A 10,846-nucleotide genomic window follows, 5' to 3' on the forward strand; every position below is an offset into this window, starting at 1 on the left:
AAAATTAAATACTAAATTTTCTAGTTTCGATGTGTTTATTTTAATGAGTTTTCAAACAACTAGAAGTATATTCTCAATTGACTATATATATGTATCAACAGATAGACAAAAAATATCTTTCATTTAAAAAAAGTGAGGGATTTTCATAAGTATGGAACAAGTTCAATAAGTATTTATACTTTTATTGTGTCCTCTCTGAAAAGAACACACTATACAATGAATTTGGTGCCAATAAACCATGAGACCGTTTCCCAATTGACTATAATTATCAAACTATAATTTCCATTTTACTGTTCCAATGTTATTGGATGTCACCAGACACATAACAATGACACCCCCTAATTATTTGCTTAAAATGGTAAAACTTTCAAGAAACTTCCTATCACTTGCTTGGGAAGGTCCTAGGAAGATGACCTCTCTCTCAAGAAATACACACACACAGATATATATATATATATATAGAATAATATCCTCACTCTCTCTCCGACATGTATGTATATATAAACACATAACAAGTTTGGCAACAATAATTCCATATTATAGATCATGGCGGCTATGTTAGACATGAGTGAACCCACCATGATGCCTTCTTACTCTCCTTTCTTCTTGCCTTCATTTCAAGACCAACCTCTAATTACAACAACTTCATGCCATGAATCTTTCTCCCCATTACCATCTTCATATCACATTAATAACACATTCAATGGAGGACATGAAGTGCTTTCTTTTCCACCAGACATCTCCTCAATCCAGTATATATGCTTTTCAAACTTCTTGTTTTGACTATTAATCTGTTCCTTCTTCATGATCATTTTGTTTATTTATTTATTTATTCATTTATGATGCTTTAGGACTTGTGGCAATAATGATATGAAGAGATTAAAAGTGGATGCTGATCTTAAGATTGGATTCAGAACAAAGTCTCAAGTTGAGATTCTTGATGATGGATTCAAGTGGAGAAAATACGGAAAAAAGTCCGTAAAAAACAGCCCGAACCCGAGGTATCTATACATATATATATATATATATTGAATTAAGCTTTTAGGTTGAATCGAGTACATTGATAAGTGATGTATAAAAATGGTTGCAGGAATTATTATAAGTGTTCAAGTGAAGGATGTGGAGTGAAGAAAAGAGTGGAAAGAGATCCTGAGAATTCAGAGTATGTGCTTACAGTGTATGAAGGTGTGCATAACCATCAGAGCCCAGCAAATGTTTCAGTCCAAGAAATTAATACATCTTGGTCATCTTCTTCTTCTGATCAGATTTATGCATTTGATGCTTATTCTAAATGCTTCTAGTTTTATAATTGCTGTTTTTTCAGAGACTTATATCATAGTTTCTGAGTATATAGCAGTAAAATTTATTCTAGATATGCATTTAGTTGGATTGTTGTTTTTTCAGAGACTTTGTAGTTTCTGATTAGATATATATTGCAGTTAAAACTTGTATTAAACATGGGGACAAACAATAAAGCCTATGTTATTTTATTTTTCAGTAATTTTTTTGTTTATCTTTTGAGGGTTTTAATTTTTGTTGGCTGTCTCTGATGCAGAGTTAATGCATGTTGGCTAAACTAATTTAAAAAAAATTACTGTGTGAGAGGCTAAGAATTATATAGTTGAGGGTTATTATTATTATTATTATTATTATTATTATTATTTTTTCTCAACTAAAACCATGTGTACGTGTATTGACTACAGATAAACTAGTAAATTTGTTGTTTTAATTTTTTTTTTGGAATTGACAACATATTAACTCTTTGCTTGTTGAATTATATATTATTTTATAATATTTAATTTAATTATACATGTAATCAAATAATTAGATGGTCGCATCATTGTCTCCTATGTGAAAAGGTGGTGTGGTGTATGTGGTGATCTGTTTATATTAATAAAGGATCTAATAAAATAAAATTACTTTAATTGTGGACTAAAATGAAAGTATTTTTTGTTTTTAATTAAGAAGAAAAAATGAACAATACCAATAGTCTTTGGGTCAATTAGTATCGGGTTCTTTGCGTAGGGTGTTCATTTCGGGGAGGACCCGAGATCGAATCTCATGTCCTACGCAAGGTGAGGGCACGTGGGTCGACGTGGCACGCCCTCCCTCGCGTTTCAGGTCTGCTTGTCGCCTTTCTCAAAAATATTTGAACAATAATTTTTGATTTTAAGTTCTTAATAAAAATTTACAGATATAGAGAAAAAAATATGCTCATACCATATTTGGTTAGGGGATAGGTATTATTCCTTTAAACAAATATTTTATAACATCTAGTTTAACTTCTTATAAACTTATTTTTGTGGAGATTAAATTATTGTATTCAATAATCATTGTTTTAAAAAAATCATTAATGGTAATAGTTGTTTATTATTATTTTTTAAAATAAAATTTTAATTTTAAATACTTAATTTTTATTAATTTTAATTAAGTTAATCTTTGGTCAACTTACATAAAAAAAAAAATTCTCTCAAACATAATAGTTTTTTTTTTATAAAAAATATCTTTAACCCCAGTCTCTTATGGGCCGGTAATACATCCCCTTAGTCATAATTAAGCACAAGTTAACCTAAATTTTAAAATACCTTCCAAGACAAGTGTTTGACATTTAATAAGCTACCAAAGTAATAAAAAAAGAGGACAATTGAAATTATGAAATATATTTTAAATGCTCTCCGCAATGATGTTCACACTCTTAGCCTAGGCAGTGTGACTTCCTGACTGTGTCAGTGTCACTAAGGATGAAGCTCATAGCACTCTTTTTTCCATGCTTGAGGGAGAAGTCTCCGAGTCCTAATGGGCTTATAGTTGAGTTTATATAAATTCTTTTGGGAGGACTTAGGAGACCACCTGTTTGATGATGTTAAGTATTTTTTGACAATGCAGTAATGCCTAAGGCATGGGGCAAAACCTATATTACTTTTAATTCCCAAAAAAAAAAGCACCCTAAATATGCCTCGGACTTCCTTTTTATCTCTTTTTGCAATATTTCTTATAAGATTGTTACTAAGATTTTGGCCAATCGAATCAAATCGGTTATTGATTCCTTGATTGATAGAGAACAATGCGGCTTTGTTACTAGCCACTCCCCAATTGATAATATTTTAGAAGTGCATGAAATTGTTCACTCTATCAATCAAGACAAAACCATCCCCTCTAGGATGTTAATTAAAGTTGACATTGAGGAAACTTATGACACTTTAAGTTGGGATGTTATTCTTGCCACTTTAGTTAGGATGAATTTTCCTGTTATTTGGATTTCTTATATCAAAGCTTGCTTCAATGCCACCTCATTTTCTCTTCTGATCAATGGCTTTTCCTTAACCTGGTTTCACCCTTCAAGAGGAGTGAAACATGAGACCCCCTTTCTCCTATATCTCTTCATCATAGTGGCCTAAAACTTGACTACCATCCTTAATTATGCCAATCAGCTGAACTTAATCCCTAGTTTCTGCCATAAGATGAGGCATGACTTTAACCACCTCATGTATGCTGATCATGATCTTATCCTTATTACCTCGGCTACCAAGAAAATGTTAAGCTTTGTCTCAATATCTATGCTAATCTAGCTGGCCAAAAACTAAATCAATCCAAATTTGAAATCTTCTTCCCAAGTTAGCTTAATAAAAAAAAAAATTCTGCAGGTTAATCACATGAAACATTCATTAATGGCCAAAAACCTTTTGAACTATCTTAATAGGCAAAATCATATTTGGGTTGATATCCTCCTCCTGAAATATGGAATGCATAATTTTTGGACTCATCAGTCTCATTCCAATTGCTCGATTTTTTTCAAAGGTTTGTGTACTACTGCTAATATTTTGAAACCTCATCTGTGGATCAATTACATTAATCTTGGGGGACATAACGGTTCTTTATCATCCTTGGATTTTCTGAAATTTTCATTGCTTTTAAAGTAGTCTTTTTCAATATAGATCTGGACTTTGAAAATTTTCATATTTCGGAGTACTTTGAGAATGTTGCTTGGAGTCCTCTCACTCTCAACATGGTCTTTGGTCCAAACTGGGATTCTCCTCTTATTAGTCATGGGAAGATCATCCCAGAAGAAAGCTCTCAATGGGTATGGTTTCCTAAGACTAAAAGCAATAGGATTTCAACCAATGTTTATAATTTTTTAAGTAGTAACAGATCTGATAATCAACATTGGCACGTTTGGTCCAAAATCTGGAAGTTGAATGTGGATCCCAAGGTGAAAACTTTTACTTGGCTTTTAATTTAAGGAAAAATCAAGACCTATGATTATCTATATCAGATGAACTTAGGTCCTCCAGAACTTTGTGTTCTTTGTGGCCTAGTCACGAAAACTGCAGATCATCTCTTTCCTTCAATGCCCGAAAGCTCAAATAATAAGGCATTTGGTGGAAGAAATTTTAGGTTTGAAGATTTCAATTCCTAATCATATTTCCAATGGAAACTGGCTTAATTTTCAGGACAAGGGGAATACAAAGAAATATGCTTCCTTAATTGCTGCTTCCTCTTGGCTTATTTGGAAGGCCAGATGTGAATTTATTTACAACCATAGAATCACTAATCTCATTCAAATGGTCATACATACTATTTTTTAAATAAAGTGGATAAACCACAACTTTATTAGAAAATGCAAAAAGAAAACAGGACAAACGAGAGAAAGAAAGAACAACAGATTCAACAACACACAAAATAACAGACGGAGTCTCTCACCATCGATGAGGCACTCAATACAAAAAAAGAAGAGGAGAGAAGACAAAAAAAGGGGAGGAAGAAAAGCGATTGATGGACCGTTGAAGACTATAGTCTAGAATCACTGGCTTGCCCGGGCTACCTGATGGAGGCCATACATACTATTGATCATACTAAGGAGTTCATGGTTCATAAAAACAATTTCAAAATGATGAATTATTTTCTAATGAACAGACCGAAGCCAGGTACTTTGGGAGTTTATGCTGCAACAACCTGGAATGACCAGAAAGGTAATGAAGGAGATGGTTTTATAATTGTGGACTCTAATGCTAATATCATATGTGGAGGGATTGGTCCTCTTAATATGGCTTGGAGGGTGGAGATGGAGACTGTTGCATTCAGTTCAGCGTTGAGTATAATTAGAGAATGCAATGGGAGATAATCAAACATTTACACCAGCTCAATTGAGTTGTGGAAGGTGCTCCAAAGCAACGAGGATAAATAAATATCTACTTTGTAGCTCTTTCAACCAAAAATAATAATAATAATAATAATAGTAATAATAATAATAATAATATGAGCATTTCTGGCCCAATAATTGCAGCCCAAAATAGTAACAAATACATCCCAATTCATATGACAAATTACCATAATCAATTTCCATTCCTTTGAATTCTTTTCCAATGTGATGTATCAATCAATCATGTATTATTATACACCCAAGGGCAATTGCATGCAATCTGATCATCAAACCATAAACATGATTTACATATCCATCCTTTCTTAACCCTAAACATAACAACCTCTTATTGCCCCACAATCTGTTCCTAAAAAAAAGGTTAGACTAAACCATTTTAAGATGGTCCAATTTCCATCCTCCCTCCCTCTTAATTTTCCCTTCCCAAATCTATTCAATCTATATATATAAAAGTCCAAACCTTCCTAAACTCAGTACTCACTTGATCTATACTTGTACTTTGTTGCCCAAAACATATACAACACAAAATTGAGTGTGCTTAGCACACACATCAACCAGTAAAACCTCTCAAGATGATAATGATTCAAGTTCTCTCCTTCCAACCATGCTGTATGCTCAGCTCCACCGGTTACATGATTCACAATTGATACCAAAACTGAACTCAAGTAGTATCCCATCGCCAGTGATGCCCAAGAAAGAGATGTTGCCAATGACTTCATCCCTGCCGGAGCTTCGGTAAAGAAGAACTCCAGCATTCCGGCAAGCGTAAATAAGTCAGCAGATCCTAAGAACAAAGTACTGCAATGCTACCCAAAAGAAAGTAATCGGTAATGGCTCAGTCGAGTCTATACCGATCTTTTTAACCACTCTTTTCCTCTTCATTTCCACTAGTGCAGCCACTCCCATTGAAATGATCGAAAATACCAGACCGATACCAATTCTTTGTAGATGACTTATGCCCATCTCAGTTTTCCTGAGTTTCCGAGCAAATGGTATTAGTATATGATCATATATCGGTGCGAGTATCATAATGAATATGACCGGAAAGATGGGGAGAGATGCCGGAGGGACGGTGAGGCCTCCGACTCTTGTGTCCATTGTTGCTGCTTGTTGAACTGAGAATGTAGACAGTTGAGCTAAACAACAGCTTAGCATTATTGTCAATAGAAATATTGGGAGAACTCTTAGAACAATCTTCACATCTTCAACTTCTACATTGGTGCAAACTAGTGATTTGTGAATTGGTTTCCCTTGTGATGCTCTATCAAGAAACTTCATTCCATCATCCTTGGATGAATTATGTTCATTGTTCATGCTTAATTCTTCATGTTTCTTTAGAATTGTCCCACCTTTTGTAGGACTTGTTGACATGTCTATCACTGCATTGCTAGGACTTTGTGCTACATTTGTGCTGTTACATGTTGCTGCCACTAATACCTTCATGTGTTTATTAAGACGAAAAATTTTATAAGTTACTAAGAAAATATATATATATATATATAACATAACATCGATAATAAATTGTCGTATTTGTGTATACCTTTGCAATGGTAGTGAGTGGGCTTCCGATAGGAAGTTTGTTACGGTAAAACTTAGCACCGGAGAGAAATACGGGAATGGAGAGGAGAATGGTGATGGTGGATATACCAAAACCCCATTGCCATCCTTTGTTATCTTCAACCCAGACGACGAATGTGACGGCGATGAGACCGCCGGTGGAGAGACAGAAAACAAAGTAGTTGAAAAATGTCGATCGCTCTTTTCGGCCTTGCACGGTGGTATCATCGAATTGTTCAGCTCCATGTGCCGGAAGTGAGCCTTTGATGCCTCCGACACCTAGTGCTACTAAGTAAAGTCCGGTGAAGAGCATTGCCGCCTTGCTACCGAAGACTTGTTCGCAATGGTTCTCGGCGGAGGTGGAGGTGCAGGGTGGTGGTTTTAGTGTGCTTGATTTTGCTTGTACGGTGAGTATCACCAATCCCTGCTCAACTAATTCAAGTTAATATATTTTTTTAACATTTTTAACCATAACTTAATGCAAACGATATATATTGTCGGATGAATTCAAGATGAATTCAATTCAAAAACTTAAGTTGATTGAATGAGAAATCTAAGCTTATATATTTAAATTTATATTTTTTAAATTCATCGATGGGATATTATTAGTTGCTCTAACATTTAATAATAGTCACTCGTTATTCCATAAACCATCATCAAATCTTGTTCTATTCTTTCCATCATATGAAAGTAAAATCGTTATATATGTATATATATATAAATTTCATTCTTAATTAACCTCATAGACTACAATATACAATACTACCTTAAAAGAAAAACAAACACTTAAAAATTAAACAAAGAATGCACATTACACCAAATTGTAAACATAGATGAGAGGGAATTGTGAACAAACCCCAAATTGTATTAAATAAAACATCAATTGTAACTAAATAAAGAAGCCTAGATCTAAAATAAGTTACCAAATATCTTCATTGATGGTCACATGGATGTGCAATTAGACCCTCTCCATTCAACTCTATTATATATCAACAAAACCTATAAACCATTAATTAATTGAACATCATACATTATACATATTAAAAAAATATAAATATATGACGAAATGGCAATGCCTTGCATCTTAGGTTATTGGGGGTAACTTCATTTTCAAACTTATATATATATATATATATATTATTTGAAGATAAGACAGTGAAGATATGATTCAAGATTGAAATGAAATAATTGAATAACACTTGGACCAATAAATCATCATGTTTTCTTATTTCAACCCAAAGATAGGATCCGGGATACATAACAAGCAAAGTGAGTTAATGAACTCACATGGAGAAAATGGGAACTCAAATCACACGCTTCACATGAGCTATCTTTCTTATTTACTTCACATCTAATTAAACAGTAAACTATAACCAAAACTTTAATAAAGAAAAAAAAATCTCAATATATATATAAGAAATATTTTGGAATTTTCAATAAAACAAAGTAAACTTTAGACTCAGTGCAAATGGACTCCACCTGAATCTCATGAACCATTTTCTTTTGGAATCATTGACAAGTACGTAACTAGTACACACCATGACATTATTTTAACGGGTCCCCCATCAACTTACTCTAATTAGTAAACTAATAATAAAATTATTATTATTAACATTAATTCTAAAATAAAAATAATAAAATAAAATAAAAAAAATTCAATAAGCTTACCAAGAATTCAATGATAGCACTAAAGAGATAAACACGGAAAGAAGTAGAGAAAGCATCAGAAAGAAAGCCGCCGAGAAGAGCTAAAAGGAAGCAAGTTCCCATAAAGTTGGTAACTGTATTGGCCGCACGTGAAGGTGAGAAATGCATGAATCCGGTTAAGTATGTAACCAAATTGCTAGCATTAGCTAAGAATGCTAAATTTTCCATCACTTCAACCACTGTTACATTGAAAAAAAAAAACATATATATAATTATATAGAACACATCAAATTAAGCAGACAATTTGATCAAAAATAAATCACATGCTATTATAACAATTTGATGAACATGAATAATAACATACCAAGAACAAACACGGCGGCGAGCATGCCGCCGTGCTTGGATCGATAAGCCGGTTTGTTTCGCCAATCGACATAGCCTTGCCATGGTTGATCATAGGCTTCTTCCTGCCATTGAGAAAGAGAGAATAATAAGAGGAAGAGAACAAAGAAAGGGTAAGGAGGAGAATCAAGGTGCCCACCATTATCTTTAGGGGCAACTTGTTGTCAAGAAGTACCCCTTTGATAAGGAGAGAAGAGGGAATAGGGAAGAGGGCCTTAGGTAAGCAGGGAGAGAGTTATGAGAAGAGGACACTTATTTAAAAGTTTATGTAATGTTATATAGAGAGTAAGATGCCCCACACAAAAGAGAAAGGTCTAGAGAAGCACTCTATATAAAACATAGACACACATATACACACACACACACTCTCTAGAAAAGGACTCTCATATCAAGTAAAAAGTCCATATCAAGATGCATATATGAGATTTTGATCTTTTCTAAACACTTTTTATTTATTTAACTATTTAAAAAAAATTTGCTTTTTTTGATGTCCTTACAAAAGTTGGTGATTTAGAAAAAAAAATTTATATATTAGTAATTACTTTTTTAAAATTTATTATTTATTTATTTATTTAACTCCAGTGGAACATGTTGATGATGGCACCTTAATTTTTAACCACAAAGTGGGTTCTTTTTCTCTTCCTTCTTATCATCTAGAGATTTATATGCTAGAAAAAGCAAATGAGAATAAAATCCTATTCCCTTGTTTGACTTAATTAACAGACAATGAATGCAAACCTTCTTCCAAATTTACACTAACAATTAAAAATAAGAAAGTTAAAGAAATTAACTCTTTTTTTTTCTCTATCTCTCTCACGCACACAGTCTTTGTATGTTATTAAAATATAAAATGTGATTTGTATGTATATGGTTTAAGTTTTCAAGGTGGTTGTCATAAATTTCTCATTTTGTTTTGAAAGAATCTCCTTGAACTTAGATGCATGAATCAGGACAAGAAATAAACAGAAGCTATTTCTTGTGCATTCTTTGATGTGACTTTGGCACATGCTTCTGTTTAATAAAAATAAATAAATAAAAATAAAAATATAAATTGGGGTGGTCCTCTTTGCTCCTTGCCACAAGAATCACCCAGTACCATCCATTCATTAATTTTTATTTTATTTATTTATTTATCTAAGTTGAGTTAGAAATTATGAATCAAAAATATTTTTAACAAAGTAACCCATACCTGTTTATGTTGCTTCTCTTGTATCTTTAAATTCATGTCTGTGAGTCCCAAGATAAAGAAAGCAACAACTCAGTATGGGTAGCGGCCTACTCTTCTTATCATCATGTGTGTGCCCTCACAAAAATTATAATCTTATTTAATATCCAATTTTTAAGATTATATCAAAGTCAATTTATTAAAAATTTTAGAATATAATTAAGTGGGTGAAGAGAATAATAATAATAATAAAAAGAGGTAAGAGTAGTTTATATTATACACAACAATATGGATGTGCAACCAAGTTTATTCCATTTAGAGAACCATTGGTAGCCTAGTGGTCCATTAAGAGAATCATTAGTAGTATAATAGGATCTCATTAGAATGATGAATGGGTAGCCAGGATCAAAACCACTAACCTTGGTACCATGCATTACTATGCAAATATTGTGTAATAATATACAAATATTATTTAATAGTGTTTATTTATTGTTTACTGGGTCTTTCATTTTGGGAGTTATATACTCCACTCACCCATAATTATATGATAAAAAAAGATTTACTATTATGGGGTTATGATTTATGATATATAATTTTGGGTACATGATTAGACCGTCATTGATCCACATATTAGTTTGTCTTACATAATAAATTTTTAAGGGGTCATTAAGTCATTATAACCGGTGCACTTCTATACTTATTCGTCCTTTTAAGAGCGTTTATTGCTTTTGTCAAAAAAAAAAAAAGTTATTCCATTAAATATGAGCATGACTTCACCGATAAAAAAGAATCATAATTTGAACCCTTACATTGTGTTTCATGCTATTAGATTTTTTTCCTGAAACTTGAATGAAACATAACATTTATAGGAGGAAATTAAGTTTAAAATTAATTAATAATAAAATCACAAGTTTCTC

General features: G+C 32.7%; 2 protein-coding genes across 2 annotated transcripts; one reads left to right on the forward strand and one right to left on the reverse strand.

Annotated features, from left to right (window-relative positions):
- Nucleotides 1–504: 504 nt before the first annotated feature.
- On the forward strand, nt 505–1,473 carry LOC120280735 (probable WRKY transcription factor 50). Its single transcript, XM_039287679.1, has 3 exons — nt 505–752; nt 852–1,001; nt 1,091–1,473. The coding sequence occupies exons 1-3, from the start codon at nt 547–549 to the stop codon at nt 1,299–1,301; spliced, it is 567 nt and encodes a 188-aa protein (XP_039143613.1). The 5' UTR covers nt 505–546; the 3' UTR covers nt 1,302–1,473.
- Nucleotides 1,474–5,344: 3,871 nt separating this feature from the next.
- Nucleotides 5,345–9,054, reverse strand: LOC120280048 (protein NRT1/ PTR FAMILY 4.6-like). The gene is given in 6 exon segments (XM_039286749.1): nt 5,345–5,952; nt 5,954–6,595; nt 6,699–7,139; nt 8,384–8,601; nt 8,727–8,829; nt 8,904–9,054. Coding segments are annotated over 6 exon segments (1,731 nt in total). The 5' UTR covers nt 8,907–9,054; the 3' UTR covers nt 5,345–5,628.
- Between the last annotated feature and the right edge of the window lie 1,792 nt (nt 9,055–10,846).

The sequence above is a fragment of the Dioscorea cayenensis genome, chromosome 17 (assembly GCF_009730915.1).
Source record: "Dioscorea cayenensis subsp. rotundata cultivar TDr96_F1 chromosome 17, TDr96_F1_v2_PseudoChromosome.rev07_lg8_w22 25.fasta, whole genome shotgun sequence".
NCBI classification, from domain to species: domain Eukaryota; kingdom Viridiplantae; phylum Streptophyta; class Magnoliopsida; order Dioscoreales; family Dioscoreaceae; genus Dioscorea; species Dioscorea cayenensis.

Excerpts from the sequence above, each read along its gene's own strand:
- LOC120280735 (XM_039287679.1), top strand. The coding sequence starts at position 547 with ATGGCGGCTATGTTAGACATGAGTGAACCCACCATGATGCCTTCTTAC. Across the intron at positions 753-851 it reads CCAGACATCTCCTCAATCCA|GACTTGTGGCAATAATGATA; the intron begins GTATATATGCTT and ends ATGATGCTTTAG. Across the intron at positions 1,002-1,090 it reads AAAAACAGCCCGAACCCGAG|GAATTATTATAAGTGTTCAA; the intron begins GTATCTATACAT and ends AAATGGTTGCAG.